General features: G+C 41.8%; 1 protein-coding gene across 4 annotated transcripts in view; it reads right to left on the bottom strand.

Moving 5' to 3' along the window:
- Positions 1–23,982, bottom strand: part of PTPRE (protein tyrosine phosphatase receptor type E) — a 557,332-nt gene that overhangs the window by 146,054 nt on the left and 387,296 nt on the right. For all 4 annotated transcript variants that reach the window (XM_029610013.1, XM_029610014.1, XM_029610012.1 and 1 more), the window contains one exon: positions 11,134–11,297. In XM_029610013.1, the coding sequence (XP_029465873.1) occupies positions 11,134–11,297 (164 nt within the window). The remainder of the gene's footprint in view (positions 1–11,133; positions 11,298–23,982) is intronic.

Below are 23,982 nucleotides of genomic sequence, written 5' to 3' on the forward strand. Positions count from 1 at the left end.
TTTATAACAGTGCACATACATTTGCAGGCTGTTCTACATCTAAGTTACACCAGTTTTCAGAGGAAAGTCATGCACATTTAAGTTTGCTTTGAAAATTATCCCACGAAAACTATCCACACAAAGGTGAACCTGCTACTCTGTGCGGGGAAAGCTTCTGGGGGAAATGTATGTGCATACTTTTCAAGATAGAACAGTTCGTGCACAAAAGCGAAGCCCTGGAACACCTCCCCCATGATGCGCTTAAACTTCCACGCATATCAGCCGTGCAGCCTTCAAAAGATCCGTTTGTGCAGGAGGGCACTAGAGGGGGGAAGAATTTGCAACCCTGAGAACTGGGGTAAAACTGCAGACTCCCTGCTGCCTTGGCTTGCATGGTTGTACCACCTCATTTCTCTCTTTTATAGAGATTTACACCCCAGTAAGCATCAAAGAGCAATTTATAGGTGGCACAGGTTAGGAACTGGATGAGGTTTATCTACAAATAAACTGAAATAAACAATGAAATATGTGTAAATTAAATAGAAAATAAAATAAGTAGATGATCGATAAGCTGTAGCTTGAGGATGCTTTCATAAAGTAAGAGTCCAATATAAAATTCAGACCATAATAATTCTGTCATTCAGAACTGATTGCTACACTGATGAAGGTCTGAGTTGAAATGAGGTTTTTTGTTTTTTAATTGTTTTTCTCATGAGCTTTATAAACACTATTATGTCATACAGCCAGGCAAAATGGGTTTTATATTGCTCAGGGATCTGCTGTACTGTACCGATTTCATTGATCTTATAATTGTTTACATAGACTTACAGAAATGAATTACAGTATTAACAAAATAGCCTTACACTAGCTACCTACAAATATGCACAAACTCAGAAATGGCAGCACTGTAAATTCATGGTGATCTTTCACTGAGTGCCTCTGGTAAAATTATTCATCGAACAGGGTATCAAAGCAGAAGGCTTTTTTTGTAATTTATTTATTTATTTATTTATTTATTTATTTAACACTTTTCTATACCGACCTTCATGGTTGAAGACCATATCAGATCGGTTTATATCGAATTGGGGAACTGAACCAGAGAGTGTAACCAAAAACAATAGATTGAACAGGAAGAACAAAGTTACATTCAACAAGGAGAGTAAACTTGGAAGCATAGACTGCTGGAAAGAAAGGCTTAATAACGTAGTAAATAAATAGTATAAACAAATGTTGAGTCAGGGGGGCTCTTAATATTTTAAACATTTTTTTAAATCTACCCTTGAATACGCATGTTGATCAGCCCTTTCAGTAAAACCAGGAGTCATGATAATGTGAGCAAATGTCTCAAGATCGGAATAAAACGGTCAAGGACAAGAGGTCAGTTGTCATACGAAGCAGAAGGGATGGGAACTCAAATGGAGAAAATATTTTTTCCCCTGAGAAGCTGGGGAACACTTGGAACAGACTTCCAACAGAGGTGATAGAAGCCAAAATAGTTGTGAAATTCAAGCATTCATGGGCCAGGAACAAACTTTGGGGTGGGAGGAGGGAGGTGAATATGATAGCACAGAAGACACAAACAAATGTGGAGACCGAGTGGACCAAGTGCTCCCTTTCTACCAATAGTTGCTCTTTTCTGTGATCTGCTTAGATTATATCTGCTCACCCAGGAGGATAACAATTTTCAGGCCATGAACAAATAAGTGTGGGGGTAGCTTGCTTATTGTGGCAGTCTGGGTAAGCAAGCATCAGGGTAACTTGTTTGATGCGACGGTTACTACCCTTAACCATTAAGCCTTATGCTCACCTTTGATGCAACTCCAACATTACTCTCTGCATCAATGGCAGGGGGTGGCAGGAAATTTGAATCAAACAGTTACCAATAAGGACCCTGAACTTGGTGGTCAGTGAAACAGATAAGTATGGGAAAATAAGTGTGGGAGCTTGCTGGGTAGACTGGATGGGCCGATCGGTCTTTTTCTGCCGTCATTTCTATGAAAGCTGTTTTTCCACTAGGAGATGAAATCTGCTCTGGCATTTTTGGCTTTCTCCTAGATAACCAACATCAGAGCCACATGGCATAGTAAGATCCAATGGACACATCATGCCATAGTTTGTAGACATTACTAAAAGCTATGTTATATTATATCAACATCAAACTTCTAAACCCAGCTGACCTACTCAACTCATCCACTCCCATATTAAATCACTCACCACATGTTCGAGATCTAGGTATCATGCTAGACAATCAGCTCAATTTTAAAAAATTCATAAGCACAACCACCAAAGACTGTTTTTATAAGTTACAAGTCTTAAAAAAATTGAAGCCTCTTTTTTATTTCAACGATTTTCGGATGGTCCTACAAGCCATTATTCTATCAAAAGTCGACTATTGCAATTCGCTTCTCTTTGGCCTTCCATATTCATCCATCAAACCCCTCCAAATGCTACAGAACTCTGCAGCCAGAATCCTTACCAATACGAATAAAAGAGATCACATCACTCCCATTCTCAAGCTCCTCCACTGGCTGCCTATAAAGCAAAGGATCCTATATAAAGTACTCACCGTAATTCATAAATCCATTCACAATATCTCTCCTCTTCAATTATGTAACCAACTACGCCCTCACTCCTCCTCTAGACCCATCAGAGGAGCATATAAAGGCACACTCTATGTACCTTCAACAAAATCCTCGCATCATAAACGTGCCATATCTACAGCAGGCCCCATTCAATGGAATGCGCTCCCACCAGACATTCGGCTTGAGTTCTGCCACTCTTCATTCAAAAAAAAACTTAAAACCTGGCTCTTTAGCCAAGCTTTTCCAGGACCATGATCATCATTTTTTCCCCTCCAACCAGCAAGAACATATCTTCTTCACAAACCCCCATTTTCCATACCACTACCTACTTCGGTATCTAATCTCTTGCTGCAGGACACTTGAGACTTTCTCACTTATACGTTATAATTTTTATGCTCAATAAGACCTGTCAACTTAATTGTTTAAGTCTTTTTTTTTTTTTTTTCTCCTTTATCTTTTGGTCATCAATGTTACAACGTTATTGTTAAATTTTGAACTTATGTACACTGTTCCAAGTTTCATAACCTTGTTCTATGTAATGCCTTTTGGCAATTTTCATGTTCTGTTTCAATGTAAACCGATGTGATCTTTATTTCATATAGGAACACCGGTATATAAAAATCTAAAAATAAATAAATAAATATTTTAAGGAGTGAATTTTCAAGCTATTTACCTGCATAAAAAAAGTAAATTTATGCATATAAATGACTTGTTATAATAATCTGGAGTTTGTACACAGAAAAGTAGGCATGAAACCCAATTTTGTATTTACTTTTTATGCACACACAAAAAAGACACATTCTAGAAAAGGGGCAATGTTGAAATTCATATGCATATTTTTTTTATTTTAAAAATTATACATTTGAATTTACACACATGCTACGTGGTACAAAGAGAAGGTATAACTATGTGGCTGAGTTTTTTTTATTACTTTCACATAATTTTCAAGTGAAATTATATGCACCATTTTATTTTGAAAATTGGTATAACTTAGGTGCATAGCTGCTGCATATGTTACCCACAATCGGTCAATTTTTATTTTCCAGCTCAGTCGGTATCAGTGCTAGGAAACTGGTGCCATGAGCTTTCATACACAACTAACAGGGATTTTTTCCCTCAATTTTAATAGACCTCCTCCCTCCACTGGGGTAGATTTTCAAAAACCGCGAATAGGCGTACTTTTGTTGGCGCTCCAGGTGCAAACAAAAGTACGCTGGATTTCAGTAGATACGCGCGTAGCCGCGCGTATCCGCTGAAATCCGGGATCGGCGCGCGCAAGGCTATCGATTTCGTATAGCCGGCGTGCGCCGAGCCGCGCAGCCTACCCCCGTTCCCTCCGAGGCAGCTCCGAAATCACAGCGGGCTCGGAGGGAACTTTCTTTTGCCCTCCCCTCACCTTCCCCTCCCTTCCCCTACCTAACCCACCCGCCCGGCCCTGTCTAAACCCCCCCTTACCTTTGTTGGGGGATTTACGCCTCCCAGAGGGAGAAGTAAATCCCCGCGCGCCAGCGGGCTGCTAGCGCGCCGGGACGCGATCTGGGGGCGGGTCCGGAGGGCGCGGCCACGCCCCCGGGCCGCCCCGGGCCGTAGCCACGCCCCCGGGGCCGCCCCCGGAACGCTCCCGACATGCCCCGAAAACGCCGCGCGGTTCGGGCCCGCCCCCGACACGCCCCCTCCGAAAACCCCGGGACTTACGCGAGTCCCGGGGCTCTGCGCGCGCCGGTAGGCCTATGTAAAATAGGCTTACCGGCGCGCAGGGCCCTGCTCGCCTAAATCCACCCGGATTTAGGCGAGCAGGGCTCTTAAAATCCGCCCCACTGTGTGTAATCTGATCATTGCAGCAAAAGTCCTGAGGCCGGGAGCTATCCACCAGGGCTTCCTCCAGAATCCATTACCTCAGGTACAAACCTACCCCTAAGAAATAGCACCTATGATAAAAAAAAAAAAAGGGGGCTGTGATTAAGATAATTTCCCTGCTGTGCTATTTTTCACTTCATGCACTGCAGAATGTGTTACTGGGAAAAGATTTTTATTGTATATGCTGTTTGGGAGAGAGAGAGACTCTGTAGAGAACACCATGTCACTCTACTATTTATACCACTGTAAGAGCGGGGCACTTTTAGCTCGGAGTGGGATAGGTTTGGGGCAGCTTTAAATACACAGTGGGAGATACAAACAGCAAAGTTGACATCACTGAAGAATTTCTGTTGTTTGAATTGATGAGAGGTACAAGAGGAGTTGTTTTGTACAATGCACTCTCTACTTAGAAATTCGTCAGTGATGTCAACTTTGCTGTTTGTACCTCCCACTGTATATTTAAAACTGCCCCCAAACATACCCCACCACACAAACCCCACTCTGAGTTTAAAGTGGCCCCCTCTTACAGTGGTATAAAAAGTAGGGTGACATGGTGTTCTCTACAGAGTCTCTCTCTCTCTCTCAAATGGCATATGTGATAAAACAATTTGGTGTATTTATTTCTGGTGATAAAAAGTGCATTACTCTATCACATTGATGTTAGGAGCTACTCATTACCATCAACTCCACCGAAACTCCTCCCACTTGCATTTTTATTTTTTTATTTTATTTATTTATATTTCTATATTCCGCTTTTCATACTTTTTTAAGCACTTCAAAGTGGATTACATTCAGGTACTGTAGGTATTTCCCTATCCCCAGAGGGCTTACAATCTAAGGGTAGGATTCATCATTCCTTGCGGAATGATGAATCCCGCGAAATAGGGAGCGGGGGGGGGATGGGCCTGCGAAAGGCTGCAGTCGTTCGCACCGCGGCGGTGCGATTTCACCGGCCACAGTGCAGCCGGCTGCAGCCTTTCACACGAATAGCACCACCGTAAAAGGTGGTGCTATTTGCTGCGCTACTGCCGGCGAGAATATTCCTCACATTATCGCCGGCTGCGGTCGACTTCTCCCCTCCCGGTCATTTACATCCTATTGTACACGAAAAGGCCCTATTCGCGCACGATAGGGGTTTATCGCGTGCATTAGGGCCTTATGTGTGATAAGGCCCTAACGCACACGATAAACCTTTAGAAAATAACCCCTTAAGTTTATACTTGTATAGCAAATGCAACATTTGCATACTAATGGGAAATACCTACTGTACCTGAATGTAATCAACTTTGAAGTGCCGGAATAAAGAAATAAATCCTGTATCCTGGACACCAGATGTCACCCTTAACAATGACCATAGCGTCCTCTCTTCTAGGGGTAGCAAGGGATCTGACCCAGGAGTCAAATTCAGGTCCCACTGCATGGCAGTGTACAGCACTGCCACTCAGCCACCTGATGAATCTTGATTTTGTTTAGTGAGTTCCTTTTTCCCTCATTGAGAAGAAATTAGAGATAAAAATGGGGTTCACTGTATGTGGGAACATGGCAGTGTGACTCAGCCACAAAGTAGCAGCTTGACATTTCCTCTGTGTATTTTCCTGTAGTTTTCTACATTGACTTCCAAATGTAAAGGCAATCTGCCAGCTTACCCTTCAGACCTTTCTCTGCCAGTTGGGCAGTGCTGATTCCTGATTTTGTGGCCGCTGCGGCTTAAGAGGGGGGAGACTTCCTCTCTGGCGGAGGAGAGCCTGTCCCAGCTGGGGAGGAGGTTTCTCTCAGCCCCCTTGAAGCCCATCTACTGCCAGCTCAGTGTGACCAGGCCCCAGATGTAGCAGCATTGCAGACAGAGAAGTTGTATTGCAAACTGCCTCAAGGGCAGTTCTTGGAGCCATTTTGGGTGTTGATCTTGAAGAAGGTATTACATCTGGAAAAGCTGCAAATGTGCCACTTTATACATCTTCTTTGGCAGCTGAGGAAATTGTGGGTGAGTCTGGTCAGACTCCCAGTATTTCCCCAATTGTTGTGGTTCCTCCCAAACTAGTGGTAGTTACAATGGATGCACTCGGGGACTTGATAGTATCCTTAGGCGAGACATGTGCCAGTTACTCCAATAAGGCTAATGCGATTTCCTCTCGGCTTGATTCTCATATCTCTGCATGTAATTCCTTTCAGGATAAATCTCAAGAGAGATTTTTGTTCTTAGAGCAAGAGGCTTTTGATATTAAAAATGCTCAGTCTATACTTATTAAGGAGCGGAACAGTCTTCAGAGAAGAACAGAGATTCTGGAAAATAGATGGCATCAGCGAAACCTAAGATTTATTAATTTTTCTACGGTTATGGGAGAACCTCCTAGGATGACCCTGAGGTGATACTGTCTACAAACTTTCAAAATTCCTGAAGAGACTGTTCTTGCCCTAAATAAAGTTTATTTTCTTACTTTTGGGAACCAGCGATCACATGATGGAGAACTGGATTTAACCACTTTCTTAGAATCATTAACAGAGCCACTTTATTGATTACCTTTTTTTCTGTCAGATCTTAGTTTCATAACGAAAAGTTTCTTTAAAAATATTGGCGATTCCTTTATGGGGAGTTCTGTTCGGATCTTTCTAGATCTTTCTTGTGTCACCCAAGAGAGAAGAGATTTTTTAGCTCTTCAGCAAGAAGTTCTTGCACTAGGAGCTACTTTTATATTAAAATTTCCTTACAAATATTTCATTAAATTGTGTAATGAGAATTTCATAATTTTTGTTCCTGAACAGCTACATGTGTTTGCGAATTCTAGAAAAGCTTTGATTTAAAGTCCCATAGTTTGTCCGTGATTGATGTTTATTTTATTTATTTATTTTATTTATTATTTTTGTTATACCGAGTTTCATGATAGGCATCACATCAACCCGGTTTACAAATAACAATGTGTGTAAAGTATAGCGTAACGTAATAAATATTTCCAATACAACTGTGAACTTTAAATACAGAGAATCAATTAAAAGGTGTGAGAAAGTTACAATAAAACAGGGAAAATAAACTTGGAACTGGAAGAGGGGAGAGGTTAAACAATGCAATATTTACATTTCATACAATTAAAGTAATAGTGTAGCAGAGTAAATAAATAAGCCTATTTGAATGAATGTGACGGTACATAAATATGAGCGGTAATATAAATAACCAAGAGAATAAATATGACACAGTAGTGCATGGTGATGATATGATAAAAACTCAAAAGGTAATGTTATTTGTTAAAAACTCAAAAGGTAATGTTATTTGAATTGGCTTCACATTTTTGTCATGTTATAGTGATTTCCTTTGACATCTTGTTTTTCCTTTCTCATTTTCTGTCCCCTCATAATTTCTTGTGCTTGTATTTCTATGAAGAGTGTGGAATTTTTCATAAATGTGATGATTTTGTCTTTTTCCTTATACTTATTTCTCTCATGTTTTAGACAAAGTGTATTCTTTCAAATATATTTAAATAGTGTAAATGAAAAAAAAAAGAGGGATACGGGATCATTCCTACCCAGACTATGAAGAAAGAATGTATAACTCTCGTGTTGGATCAGTATCCTGGTATGTGAAGGGGCAGATGTAGAGAGTGAAAAGAGACTCTTAGATGCCAGAGTCCTGGAGTGGTGGGCAACAGTAGATGAGACTACAGGAAAGCTGGGAGTTATACTGAGAAAAATCTCAAGACTCGCTTACCATGGACTGATTTATTGGGCATTTCAATCAAACCCTTATCTTCTAATGCATAGTCTAGCAATAGAGGCTCCTTCTCTCATAAGAAAGATAAGGAGAGCTAGGCTTCTTAGTCCATCTTCTCCATAATCTTTGCAAACTTAAACTGCATCCAGAACGAGATTTTCAGTATTTTCCCAGGTGTTACTGTCTGACTCAGACGAGGAGGCCTGAAAGCCTTGATTATTCGTGCAATCAGAGGCAGGGCTATTAAACAGATGTGTGGCATCCTAGTATTAAAGGCCATTCAGCTTGAGGAGAGAAAGGCAGATTCTGGGGAGGCCTTCCAGATCCAAGATAACCCTTTCTATTTACTGTAGGGGGAATTATAGAGAAGGAATAGAACCATTCTGAATTACCTTTGGAACACACAGATTTCGAGGTTCCTTTTTACAGGGTAGGAAGAGGGGCAGCAAAACACTTCCTCAGAGATCTTTTCCTGAACTGAGTCCAAAAATCACCAGAAGATCTCTGTGGTGGGTCACCACCACGCCAAAGTTCTCTAGGAGGTTACAGAGGGGAAAGTGTACCCTATCCTGGGTCCCTCAAGTAAAGGTTTCCCCATTACCTCTCTTTAAGCAATACCCATGGATCTGGCAGGCTTAGTTGGGATCTGGCAGGCTTAGTTGCGATGGAGAAGGTACAGAGAAGGGTAACCAAAATGATAAAGGGGATGGAACAGCTCCCCTATGAGGAAAGGCTGAATACGTTAGGGCTGTTCAGCTTGGAGAAGAGACGGCTGAGGGGGGGATATGATAGAGGTCATTAAGATCATGAGAGGTCTTGAACGAGTAGATGTGACTCAGTTATTTACATTTTCGAATAATAGAAGGACTGGGGGGCATTCCATGAAGTTAGCAAGTAGCACATTTAAAACTAATCGGAGAAAATTCTTTTTCACTCAACACACAATACAGCTCTGGAATTTGTTGCCAGAGGATGTGGTTAGTTCAGTTAGTGTAGCTGGGTTCAAAAAAGGTTTGGATAAGTCCTTGGAGGAGAAGTCCATTAACGGGTATTAATCAATTTTACTTAGGGAATAGCCACTGCTATTAATTGCATCAGTAGCATGGGATCTTCTTGGTGTTTGGGTAATTGCCAGGTTCTTGTGGCCTGGTTTGGCCTCTGTTGGAAACAGGATGCTGGGCTTGATGGACCCTTGGTCTGACCCAGCATGGCAATTTCTTATGTTCTTATGTTCTTAAGCTGAGCAAGGCTTCCAAACGACGAGATGAACCAGTGAGACTTGTTTTCTAAGATGGATAGTGCTTTATCAGGGCTGTCAATGCGCATGTCTATTCCCATAGAGAAAGGGGCATCACTGATAGACAGCATGGACAGGCACCTGGAAAGAGCTTTAAATAAAGGATTGGTAAGGTTAATGGGGCCATACTTTAGGATGTGGCATCCTTACCACATACATCCAGAGCTATTGTGAAGGTTCTACAGCAAGCAATAAGGAGGCTAAGGACAGAGAAAACAGGTGCAGATGGAGGTCTCCCATGTTTCTGATAACACTGGAGGCCAAGTTCCTAGGAGACACAGACTCTCACTCCATAGCAATGTCAGCCAAGGTGATGGCATATAAGGAGTCTGGGGAGGGGCTCTATGGTTAAAGCAGTCATCAGTTGATTGTTCTTCTTAGGCTCAGATCTGGGTAAGCTTATAAGAGATCTGGCAGAAAGTAAGGGGACTATCCTGTCACAGGAGAAACAGCGTCAGAGCTCCTTCCCTTATGGACTGTTTTAGGAGGTTTACCCGAAAGAGGTTTAATTTCAAATCTTAACTATTGAGGAGAACCAGTGATTAGGGGCTCGTGGCGTCTAGCACAGGTGCATCCAGCCTCACAGGCCTCCAATTCTGTGGATCTCAGACTAAAGATTTGCCCTGTGACAGTCCTCCAAGCTGACATGAAAATCCACTTTTTAAGGCCTGCCTCTCTCCCCTGCTCCTCCTGGTCCCCTCCCTCTGGAGGTCCTGAAGCTCTCCTGCTTCCCAGCCTTTAATTTCTTAAACTGGCAATTGCACAGATCGGCGGAGAACTGGGGCTATTAGGGGGATCTCTCCTTAGGCACCAGCTTCGTAGGTCCCTATCCTTTCAGAATCAAGGAAAGGGAAAGTTAGGAGAAACCAGAAAAGCCCTTTCAAAACAGCATTCCTGACTCTCTTACCCTAAGGCAGTGGCAGATACTTGGAAGGAGGGGATATGGGGTTAGGGAAGCAAGAAATGTCAGTTGGGCAGTCTGGAATACATCAATAAGACAGAAGTGGGTGGTATACAAATGGAAGGAAGAAACAAGTTTGCTATAAGAAGGTTACAGAACAGAGTTTTGATTACTGCCCATACCAAAATGTTTTTTTTGCACCATAGGCCCAAGAGAAAAGCAGAAGGGGGAGGCCAGGAGAGAGGCAATTTGGCAAAAGAAAAATCTCGCCACATCTCCTCACATGAATTTGGTGTGGTAGCATCCAGGAGTAATTTTGTTAGATCACATCGCTATTATAATATCTGTGAAACTTGTACACTTGAATAATAGTTGCAAAATGAAAGCCCAAGGCTACATACAGCAGTCTGACTCTGTGTTGTGCCCTTACTCCTTCCTCTCATTCAGAATGACGATTCTTAAGGGAGTCCGACCATTATCTCCTTGTGCTAAAATCAGGCAGGCAAGTTTCCTTCCCTGCGGATGAAATTTGAGTCTGTTGCTGACCTCCTTTCCAATAAGCTTCTTTCCAGTTAGCATAAGAATCTTGTTGCCCTTCCTATGGGTGACTTTGATGAGGTAATTGCTATGCAATCAATGTGCCCTAGCAAAAATAATATTTCAGAGCTGAAGAATTCATACTGTGTGCATCATTTTCACGCTCCCCACAGAAGGTTATTGTGTTACAGACAGAGCATGCAGCACCATAGACCATAGTAAAGCAATTTGTATAAGGCTTACACTACACAGAAAGCATGAAAGGCTCCAAGAAACATACCTACAGTGAACAACAATGGGTCCAGAATGGGAGGGATTCAACGCTTTGACTTTCTTTAAGAATTTGAGCATACCGATGGGCGTGAAAGGCACTCCGAAATCAGGCCAGCTGGTAAAGTGCAGCTGGGTTATTAGTCTTGGAGATTTGCAGCCATCATGGACCTGCTATATAAAACAAAAAGAAACAAAATCTGTAGTGCTAGGTGTACCGGAAAAACCCCTCAGTCACTGATATGCTTTAGATTTTAAAAAGCTATCATATACTTTGGTTGACACACAGATTAACCTGAAGCCCTGAACTTGGTTAATTTGATCGTTTTTGGAAACCTTTTAAAATGTTTCTAGGATTCCTGAAATCTATAACAGATTGGCATGCCAAATCCCACTAACTCTTAATTGGAACTCTACAATTTCTTGATTACAGCAGCTATGATACTATGCTCCCTAAATTTACTGTACTCTTATTTTCAAAATATGATTCCTACTATAACAGTCACACATAGGAGGACAAGATCTTTCGAAAACAGCACCCAGATGTTTGTTTGCAAACATAAATATGTTTTAACAGTACTTCCCAACCAGTGTGCTATGGTATAATGGTCTGCCACAGAAAAGTCACCACCGCCTGTTGCTCAGATCCGGACTAGAACCTGGGCTTGGCTCTCAGCACCTCATAGCAACAAGAGTCGTCAGCGGTGGCTCTTATACATGTAGGAACTACTTTCTGAGAGCACGAGTAATCATTCATGCTTCTTCTTCCTAGCTATAGCATGAGCCCCAAAGTGTGGTAATTAATGGGCAGCATACAGGGCATGGATAACCAGGTCCCACTTTGTTTGGCATACACAGTGCACACAGTTCCTCCTCATTTTCCTTCTGGCATTCCTCCTTTGAGTTCTTCTAGCATCTGCCTTATCCCCAGGCTGAGTAAGACAGGGAGAGTGTGCACTGCTCACTGGATGTGACTCACTCTGAGTGCTAGAAGCAGCAGCAGTGGAGGAGCTCAGACAGCCACATGTGGCAGCCAAGTAACTAAATGAGCCAGCTGCCAGCATCACACAAACTTCTTCCTTCTCCTGCAGTTGTATATAGCAGGAACTGGCTCATTGTGATGAGTTCATCTGTGTCTCTGGAAAAGAGACTGATGGGACTTTCAACACTTCCCTAGTTCTTGTTTTGATCATATGAGTCCTCTCCATGTCTGCATTGCCTGCCCCATGGAGGCCGGTGTGCCACAAAATATTTTGCTAATGTGCCTTGGGCTCGAAAATGTTGGGAAACACTAATATATCTTGAATTGCAAACATATGGAAACTGAGTTACTAAATATTAGGCTAAACTAATCATTAGAGGCCGATTTAATGAGATGCAGATCATGCCTGTGGTGAAAAGCTTTTTAGTCTGTGCACACTTTCATGCCAAATTCCCCTTGCTAGCTATTCCAAAGTGCAAGGGCCAGGTTACCACATTCCTTGCCCTATCTGACTGACACAACAAGGATTATTTATTTATTTATTTATTTATTTATTTAATAGTTTTTATATACCGACCTTCATAGTAAATAACCATATCGGATCGGTTTACAATTAACAAGAAAATAACTGGGGTAACAATTCAAGTACAGCAAAAAACAGTAGGTAGGAATGAGTCAAAAAGTTACAATTAACAGGGCTCCAGTCCCCTCTGACCCTCTCAACATAATAAGGCACTCTTTGGCAGCCCCCTTCCCACCCCTCCTAAATGTGCCATTTGGACTCCTGTTATAAACCCCAACTCCCAGAATCTTCACTGGCAGGAGGTAGGCCATGAACTCCTGCTGGCACTGCTGAGCACTCAAAATGGCACCATTTCACAGCATATTGAACCACACTTGGGAGGCACTGTCTAAAAGGTCTTATTCTGTTGGGGGGCTCAGAGAATGTGGGGTGCTGCTGCAGAGGGCTTTATTCTGTCAGAGAGGTGGGAGGGGGGTTGTCTGAGAGGATCTAATTTTGTCATGGCAGAATGTCAAAGGGTGGAAGGGCTGAGTGATTGCCAGGAGAGGGGACTTTGGTTGGTGTGAGAGACCTAGACTTCTTGATCTCATCCTACTTTGTAAGTTTTAGCATACTGTTATGCTAACAGAACACTAGTTTGTTGTATCTGTTACTGAATTTACCAAGGTCCAACATCTAGTAAATTTAGCAAACTTTAGTGAATAGGGTGATAATAGCTATTGAACTCAATAAGAACATAAGAAGTTACCATACTGGGTCAGACCAAGGGTCCATCAAGCTCAGCATCCTGTCTCCAACAGTAGCCAATCCAGGTTATAAGTACTTGGCAAGTACCCAAAACATTAAGTAGATCCCATGCTACTAATGCAAGTAATAGCAGTGGCTATTCCTTATGGGGCGGATTTTAAAAGGGTTAAGAACATAAGAACATAAGAAAATGCCATACTGGGTCAGACCAAGGGTCCATCAAGCCCAGCATCCTGTTTCCAACAGTGGCCAATCCAGGCCATAAGAACCTGGCAAGTACCCAAAAACTAAGTCTATTCCATGTTACCATTGCTAATGGCAGTGGCTATTCTCTAAGTGAACTTAATAGCAGGTAATGGACTTCTCCTCCAAGAACTTATCCAATCCTTTTTTAAACACAGCTATACTAACTGCACTAACCACATCCTCTAGCAACAAATTCCAGAGTAACACTTTTAAACCCTCTCCTGCGTGCGCCGAGCCTATTTTGCATGGGCCCGGCGACACGCGTGTATGTCCCAGGGCTTGAAAAAAGGGGCGGGGAGTGGGCGGGGGCAGGACCGAGGCTGGTGCGTGCAACCTACCTGCGTAAATAAAAAAAATAAAGGTGGAGGAGGATTTAGGTAGGGCTGGGGGTGGGTTAGATAGGGAAGGGAGGGGAAGGTGGAGGAAGGTGGGGGGCGGAGGGAACAGGGAAAGCCATCGGGGCTCCTCTAGGGCTTGGCGCGCGCAAGGTGCACAAGTGTGCACCCCCTTGCGTGCGCCGACCCCGGATTTTACAACATGCGCGCGGCTGCGCGCACATGTTATTAAATCGGGCGTAGATTTGTGCACGCCGGGTTGTGTGCAGAAATCTACGCCCGCGCATAGGTACGAAAATATGGCCCTAAGTCAACTTAATAGCAGTTAATGGACTTTTCCTCTAAGAATTTATCCAAACCTTTTTTAAATCCAGCTATACTAACTGCCCTACCCACATCCTCTGACAACAAATTCCAGAGCTTAATAGTGCACTGAGTGAAAAAGAATTTTCTCTGATTAGTTTTAAATGTGCCACATGTTAACTTCATGGAGTGTCCCCTAGTCCTTCTATTATCCGTAAGAGTAAATAACCGATTCACATTTACCCTTTGCCTCATGATTCCCCCCTCAGCTGTCTCTTCTCCAGCCTATCTGAACATTTTGCATATATATGTGTTCTAATTTTTAGCATATACATATTCAACCATGAGTTTTCACCTGCTCTATATTGTTAGTAATTGGACTGCTATTCGGTACACAGACTAAGTGCTAGTGGCCCTTAATGACTTGGCATTCAGTAAAAGTTGATCTAGTAGTTTTGATGCAGAATGAGACATGAAATAAACTCTAATAAAGAAAAGAAAAAGCCATGGTATACCCCCGAACTTAAGACATTTAAAGCGGGAACTTAGAAACAAAGAACTCATCTGGAGAAAAAACCCGACTTCAGAAAACAACTCAGCCTTCAAAACCAGCATGCACCAATACAGGATCTCCATCCTACAGAAAAAAAAAGATTTCTACTCTCGAAAAATCCACCACTTCATCTATGATCCAAAAGCTCTTTTCTCCCTGGTCTCATCCCTCACTAAACCACCCACATTCATCATTCCAGATGAAAAATCTGCTAGCAAAGCCGAAGAACTTGCTATCTTCTTCAAGGAGAAAATATCCAACCTACTTAAACCACTCCTGGATCATAAAAATACTTCCCCCCAACCTCCTCTCTCAACTTCAATTCCACTTCAGACTTCAAGCCTTGAAGCCTTCGAGCCAGCATCCTCTATAGAGATTGAAAATATTCTAAAAAAACTTAAACCTGCATCCCACCCGCTTGATTCGATTCCTGCTAACATGCTCATAGCTAGCGCCAAGCTATTGTAAAGCCCATTGCTCAAATCATTAATGCCTCCCTTACACAGGGCTTAGTGCCAACCCCACTCAAACTCGCTATCCTAAAACCCCTTCTAAAAAAGCCTAATCTCTCTCCGGAAAATCCAGCCAACTTTCGGCCAATAGCCAATCTCTCGTTTATAGCTAAAATCCTAGAAAGATTAGTCAACCATCAACTCTGCGAATTCCTGGACGATAACAACATTCTCACCACAACACAATTTGGCTTCCGCAAATCCCGAAGCACTGAATCCCTTCTCATTTCTCTAACCGACAATATTCTTTTAAACCAAGAGAAAAAACATCCTTGCCTTTTGATCCTCCTTGATCTCTCAGCGGCGTTTGACACTGTAAACCACAAGATCCTCTTAGACCGACTAGCAGAGATTGGTATCAAAAACACAGCACTCAACTGGTTCAAATCCTTCCTACAAGACAGGTTCTATAAAGTTAAGATCAACAACTATGAATCTCAACCGATCAGTTCTAACCTTGGCGTCCCTCAAGGATCCTCTTTATCCCCGACCTTATTCAACATTTACCTGCTCCCTCTCTGTAACCTACTTTCTAAGCTAAATCTAACCCACTACCTTTATGCTGACGATGTCCAAATTCTTATTCCTATCACCAAATCCTTGCAAGAAACTCTTCACTTTTGGAATTCATGCTTCCTCTCCATATCCAATCTCCTTGCTGATCTCTGCCTAGTTCTGAATACCAACAAAACTGAATACCTCCTAATCACCCAAGAAGGCAACTACCAACTCTCCACCACACATCCTTTGGCACTACCACCTCTATCTACCCAGGTCAGAAACCTAGGAGTCACTATGGATAACCAACTGAATTTCAAAAGCTTTATCAGTAACACCGTGAAAGAATGCTTCTTCAAACTCCAGGTTCTAAAAAGACTCAGACCCTTACTGCACCCCCAGGATTTCAGATCAGTTTTGCAAGCAATCATATTTTCTAAAATTACTGCAACTCTCTGTTACTTGGGCTCCCAGCTATCTCCCTAAAACCTCTACAAATGCTCCAAAATGCCACTGCCAGGATTTTAACTAAAGCAAAAAAAAGGGACCACATAACTCCAATTTTAAAAAATCTCCATTGGCTCCCTATAAAATACAGAATCACCTACAAAACCCTCTCATCCATTCATAAATCCATTTACAAAGCCTCATACCTAGACCTCAGGATCCCATTCCAGCTACATTCTTCCTCCCGTCCGCTGAGATCAGCGCAAAAAGGCTCTCTAAAACCCCCCACTCAAAATTTCGTCAAACAAAAGAGCCTTCTCCACTGCAGGTCCGATCCACTGGAACTCTCTACCATCAGATCTCAGGCTTGAACAATGCCCCCTCACTTTTAAAAAAAGACTTAAAACTAGGCTTTTCTCTCAAGCCTACGATTGAGTTGTCTTCACAACTCCCCCCTCCAGGTCAATCTCATATCATACCACTTACTTCAACAACTCTAGAATTAATTTTCCAATCTCTCACGTCAATTTTGCAGATACCTTATTCATAATTGATTCATTTTAATCGCCTGTCTATAAGATTGCTATTATTTATTGTTGTTGTTTTAATGTTATTTGTTATTTATTCAATTTTCTCCAAGTTCATTTTCCTGTTCTATGTAAGACACACATGTTAAGTCACTCCAATGTTATATGTAAACCGAAGTGATTAGTAACATTGTTACTAGAACTTCGGTATATAAAAAAAAATGTTAAATAAATAAATAAATACAGCAGGATTTAACACAGGCCAGCATAATCTCTTAATTAGCGGGAATCGCCAACACAAATATACACCTATGAGAACAGCAAAAGTGCCCAGTACCTCTCTTCCAGTGTAAATCTATAGCCCAAAATATACTATGACATGCCACCCGATTTGCCAAATTAATTATTTGCTTCCAAGAAATAAGTGCAAAGGGCAGTGGCCTTGGGGCAAAAAGATGCCAAAAAAACCAACCCCTTTTGTACTTTCTTCAATAAAGATGGTAATATTTTCAACTGTGATGGTTTGCTATATGCGCTACTTTTTACTATGGGTGCCCGACATTTGCTCATATTCCCAACAAGCACGTTCCTTAAACAGAAATGTGGAACTGAAACAGGTAAGACTGTGCTGTCTTTCCACAGATGCTATCACGAACTAATACGGTCCCTTCAAGTTCAGATCCAATCTGCAAAGTATTAAACTAGCCTCCATGAAGCTCAACACCTCCCAACTAAGACATGCAAGTGTTCCTGGTGCTGCCACCTTTCTCGTCTTTCATATCCATTTCCTCCTGCTTAGATTAATTCTACCAATAGACGACACAATTGAAAAAACATTAAGTCTAGCTAACATGTACCTAGACATAATTAAACAACTACTAAACCAGATGGAACTGGTTATCAACATTGACAAAACTGAATTCCTTCACCTTGAGAGAAAACATACTAAAATCATTCAAACACCGATAACCCTAAGAAATAACCAAAAAATTGAGCTAGCCGAAAAAGTAAGGAATCTGGGAGTAATAATGGACCCAGAAATCAACCTGAAGCAACACATATCTATAAAAGTAAGAGAAGGCTACGCAAAACTTATGGTCCTCAGAAGATTAAAATCATTACTCACACCTGCCCACTTCAGAACAGTATTGCAAACACTTATCTTTTCTAGCACTGACTACTGCAATGCACTCTTACTAGGACTCCCAAGCACATCGATAAGACCACTCCAGATACTTCAAAATACTGCAGCCAGAATACTAACGGGAAAAAAGAGGAGGGACCATATAACCAAAACTCTAGCAGACTTACATTGGTTACCCATCGAATACAGGATAAAATACAAAGCCTTATGCACCATACACAAACTAATACATGATAAAGAAGCAGACTGGCTAAACACAGCCTTACGAGTACACATTCCACAAAGAAACCTCCGCTCAGCAAACAAAGCACTACTAACAATCCCTTCAGTAAAGTCAGCAAAATTAACCCAAGTGAGAGAAAGGGCTTTATCATTGGCTGGGCCCATACTATGGAACACGATGCCACCCGAACTCAGATTACAGAATAATCTCAAAACTTTTAAGAAAAATCTAAAAACATGGCTCTTTAAAAAAGCATTCACTAAAGAGTGTGGAGGGTAGAGAATGAAAGTACAAGGTAATGCAGATGAGAATGAATTTAATCAATCCTACTTTTAAGAAGTAATATATCAAAGCGATAGTAACTCAATAATATACCTGGACTTGACCAACATTACTCAAATAATGATTTTATTTATGAAATTGTTACCGAACTTTATTGGCACCTGTTAGAATGTAAGATATCCTACATTTACTTACCTTAGTCTATGTGCCTATTTGTAAACCATTGCGATGGTATATAACTTAGCGACGGTATAGAAAAGCTTTTAAATAAATAAATAAATAAATAAATAAATCTGTGTTGAACTCCCTGCCATGCGAGACACGTAACACTCGAGTTAATCATTCATGGTAACCTGTATGTTTATGCTTACCTTGTATATTGTTTATGCATCCTCAATACTACACAAATTAACCAAAATAGTAACAATTACTAAATCTGAAAGCATGGAAATAAAGGTTAACAAATAAAAGCAATATATCAGATAAGACCTTTTTATTGAACTAATTTAATGCAATTCTTGAACTGTCTCAGTCAGCTAAAAACAAACCAACTTCCAGAGAAAGCAAGACTGCCCATCACAGCAGAGTCCTGACATTAGGAAATACAACTTTCAACCACTAAAATCACAGGATTTCATATAAGCATAGTTTACAAAAAGGTCTTCAAGCTCTATCTGAAAGAGAATAACAATAGAAAGAAACATGAAATCCTTATTTGAAGGCAAAAGGGAGGAAGCTAAACTGCTGAGGAAACTACACAGGAAGGAAAACTAGACAGGACTGCCAAACTTTCAGAACAACAACAAAAAAAAAAGTGTATGGGACATTTCCAAGAATTGTGCCAAAAAAACACCAGCCATCAGCTCTCCATATGCAGCCTGATAACTTATCTGCTTTATATGCCACAGTTAATCCAATGTTGGACAGATTTATATAGAAATATACTAAATAATGGCAGAAAAACACCGATCTGACCAATTCAGTCTGCCCAGTTGACATTCTTTGTTTAATTAGATAAGCTTACAAACACCTATACACAGCCCAGCACCAGTTCCTTCCTCCCATTCCCTATGTCTTTTACCTGATCCCTTCAACCCTTTTTCTACCACTGCCCTCTATCAGGCCGATACAGTACATTGCGCTCCGGCAAACGCGCTAGCTTTACCCCTTATTCAGTAAGGGGTAATAATGCGTTGAAAATGCGTATCCAACCCCCCCCCCCCCCCCCCCCCCCCCCCCGAACCTAATAGCTCCCGCAACATGCAAATGCATGTTGATGGCCCTATTAATCATTCCCGCGCGATTCAAAAAGCAAAATGTGCAGCCAAGCCGCACATTTTACTTTCAGAAATTAGCGCCTACCCAAAGGTAAGCGTTAATTTCTCCGGGTACCGGGAAAGTGCACAGAAAAACAGTAAAAACTGCTTTTCTGTGCACCCTCTGACTTAAAATCATGGCGATATTAAGTCGGAGGTCCCGAAAGTTAAAAAAAGTTAAAAAAAAAAAAAATTGAAATCGGCCCGCGGCTTGAAAACTGGACGCTCAATTTTGCCGCGTCCGGTTTCCGAACCCGTGGCTGTCAGCGGGTTTGAGAACCAACTCTGGCAAAATTGAGCGTCGGCTGTCAAACCCGCTGACAGCCGCCGCTCCTGTCCAAAAAGAGGCACTAGGGATGTGCTAGTGTCCCTAGCGCCTTTTGTTTTGCCATGGGCCCTCATTTGAATACAGAATCGCGCGCACAGGAAAGTGGCCTGTTCGCCCACTCTCCCACGACTTTTACTGTATTGGCCCATATATCAGTTCCAAGCATGCCCAGAATCTGTTAGTGTACTGGCCGCCACCATTTCCATCTGTAGGCTATTTTAGGCCTTCATATCCTCCTCTTTGATTCTTACAAGACACCCCTCCATGGGTTAAAATCAAGCTTCTAACAATCTATAAAGCCAGCAAAACCAGCATGGCTATTGTCCTAGACATCCAGCCTGCTTGTGCTCATTAAAGTATGAGTTTTAAATACAGTCATTGCAAGTATGTCACCCCAGTTCACTCCTGGAAGACAAATGCCGTTGGGGTCATAACTGGAGCTCCATGCAGGTTATCCCAATGCCATTTTAGAAGGCTGATGCAGTCATATTATTGCTGTTTACTTTTGCATTACTGATATCTTTCAGATATTTAAATATCTCTATCATAGCCCCCTGCCTCTTTTCTCTCTTGTAGGTTATACATATTTGGAGTAGGTTCTGGTCTCAAAGTTTTGATGCAGACCCTGCATCACTTGGCTTGCCTTTCTCTGAACCAACTCTAACCTACCCTGTTAAAGGCTTAGGCACAAATTTAGAAACCCATTGATAAACCTTATCCTGGTCATTCATTTTTGGCTTGTATACCACAACAGTATTTTTCTTCCTCCATATATGCTGACTCTTTACCACTTACCACTGTAAAATACTGCATAAATCAGCAGTTTAACAGTATATTTAATTTTCTACTATATCATTATATGTTTATCTTTCCCAAGGGCATAATTTTCACTTCAGTATACCAAACTTGACCTACCCCGATTACAGTATTCCATGTTTCAAACCTATTTAGAGCCTTCTCTAGTTCACAATTTCCTCTGTCACCTGTTTTATCTACATTTATGTCCTCAGAAGCTTTGGAACCATGCATTTGACATTATTGTTTAGATAATTAATACAAATATATGCCAAACAATTTCTGGCTCTAAATTAAACCAATATGGAACATTTGCTCTTATTTACTCACCCACTGTATCTTTATTTTTTTAAGATAGGTACAAATATAAATAAATACTCTGTGATTCCAAAATCAATGTCTCATCCAGCTTACATGTTGATCTAAATTATTTATCAGATCTATATGCAGTCATGCATTGGGTGTCCCATTCACTGGAAAATAAAACTGAACCACTGAATCAGATTGGTTGATTCAGTCTTTTCTGGTAAATAAACAGCAGTCGGACAGCCACATATCGACTGTGAAAATGGTTTGAATCTCACCCTGCATCCACATTAGTGATGGAACATGGCAGTGTAAACCATGTACCACATGAACTGGCAGACTTGGATTAGCACAAAGGACAGAACTGTTTGGTTGTCTGAGAGCTGTACGAAAGTTAAAAAAACAAAACAAAACATACAACATCTTGTACATTATTAGGTCAGAACAACGGGACTGAAAGTTTTTGAAAATGCTTATAGTGCCAGAATGAGGTAGGCAGTAGGGTGTGGCCTGCTGGCTGGAATGTGATAGTGTATCACAATGTGGCATGTGTGCCAGGGATTGTTAATCCCTGCTCTAGAATGTGACTGAGAAGGATAAAGGGGGTTGAAATTGTTTCTTAATAAGTAAAATATACTAATGTTTCAATTTGAATGAATGTTTTAAGTACAATATATATATATAGTTATATATGTTCATTCTCTCACATACTCCCTCTCTCTCACACATACACACACACACACACACATTCTCTCTCTCTCTCAGGATCGCCCCTCTCTTTGGGCTTGATGGGATGGGGTCTGCCACAGCCCCACAAAGCCTCTCTTCGAGTCACAGCAGGATGGGGTCTGCCCTAGCCCTGCCAAGCCTCTCTTTGGACCATGGCAGCATGGGGTCTGCCGCTGCCCAATCAGGCTTTTTTCAGGTTGTGGTGAGTTGGAGTCCGCTGCTATACCATTGGACTTTCTTCGGGCCAAGGCAGGAAGGGATCCACCGCAGAGCCGCCGGGCCTCTCTTTGGACCCCCCTCAACGACACCATCTAGCCGCTACAGGATGCTTCTTCTTGACTTGCAGTGGCTGGATGATGTCATCAGAGCGTCTCCTTGGTTGGCCTATTTTTTTTAGTTTTTCTGATTAAAACTGAAAAAGCATAATTTTCCCATGGGGGGTGTTTTATTGTTTTTTTTGGTTTTAATCAGAAGCAATCTTGGATGACATATCAGCTGGAAAATCCCTGTATTTGGGAGGTTTCTGATCTAGAGCATGATCATGACTTTTCTACTCCTTTGTAAAGTGTGTGTCACAACTAATGTTACAGAAATTAGAATGCAGTGTGTGCAATCATCAGTTATGTTCTGTCAATTAATCTTGAGACCTTTTCCACATCGCCTTTTGCACACAATACTTGATTGAAATACTAGGGCTTTCTTTCGTTTGTCGGTCCCTCGCCCGTTTTCATTTATAAATATGGGGCAGGCTTTTCTTGCACTTCACAAGCACGTGAACTCTGAAAAACTCCATTTGATGAAAGAAAGAAATTGCTAATCTAAATCCTAATTTTAGCCAGGCAAAGCCAAATACTAATTAAGGAAGTGATTAAATATGGCAAAAACAAAGATTAGTAATCTAGATTTAAACCTCATTCTTTCTAAAAACATCAACTTTAAAACATCTGGAAGGCGGTTTCTCAAATATACAGTGCTCCTACAGTACAAAGAGAGATGTGGAAGAACTTAGAAAGCTGAAAGGCTCTTAAAGATGCAGAACTACTTCAAAATATCTCTGGTTCTTGTCTCTGCCAGCTTCCCAGTTTGGTTTCTTTTTTTTTTTTTTTTGTGTCCTAATATAGGTTCTATCTTAGGAGTTACCACCCAGGAAAGACATCTAGGGGTCATAGTGGATAATACATTGAAATCATTGGCTCAATGAGCTGTGGTGGTCAAAAAAGCAAACAAAATGTTAGGAATTGTTAGGAAGGGAATCACAAATAAAACGGAGGATGCCATAATGCCTCCGTATCGCTCCATGATGAGACCGCATCTCGAATACTGTGTGCAGTACTGGTCGCCGAATCTCAAAAAAGATAATCGTTGCATGGGAAAAGGTACAGAGAAGGGCGACCAAAATGATAAAGGGGCATAGAACGGCTCCCCTATGAGGAAAGGCTAAAGAGGTTAGGGCTGTTCAGCTTGGAGAAGAGACGGCTGAGGGGGGATATGATAAGAGGTCTACAAAATCATGAAAGGACTTGAACAGGTTAATGTAAATTAGTTATTTACTCTATCAGATAATAGAAAGTCTAGGGCAGCGATTCTCAACTGGTGTGTCGCCAAGTACTGGCAGGTATGTTGAGGCTTCCCAGTGTCCTGCTGCCCCACTTGCGCTTCCCCTCCCTCTCCTTCATCGCAGCGAGTTGCGTATCTTCTTTCACTAATACTGCTGCCATTCGAGGAGGAACAGCAGCAGTGTTAGTGGAAGCCAGTGGCGTACTAAGGGGGAGGGGGAGGGGGGGGGCGAAGGGGTGGTATCCCCTGGGTGACAACGGGGGAGGGGTGACATCAGGAGTGTTTTGTAGCACCAATCAGCTGATTTTACGTACAATCTCGCGGCACAGCTGCAGAAAAGAAAACATGCTTTGTCTGCCCTGAGCACATGTTTCTCAAACCAGCTCTGCGGTGCTCGCTCGCTCCCTTCCTGTCCCTCTCCTGGCGTCTCCCTTGCTGTGGCCAACAATTAGAAGCCCAGCATGGTGCAGATTTGTGACAGGCAGGCGGGGGTCCTCACCCCCCCT

Source organism: Rhinatrema bivittatum, chromosome 7 (assembly GCF_901001135.1).
Source record: "Rhinatrema bivittatum chromosome 7, aRhiBiv1.1, whole genome shotgun sequence".
Lineage (NCBI taxonomy): Eukaryota > Metazoa > Chordata > Amphibia > Gymnophiona > Rhinatrematidae > Rhinatrema > Rhinatrema bivittatum.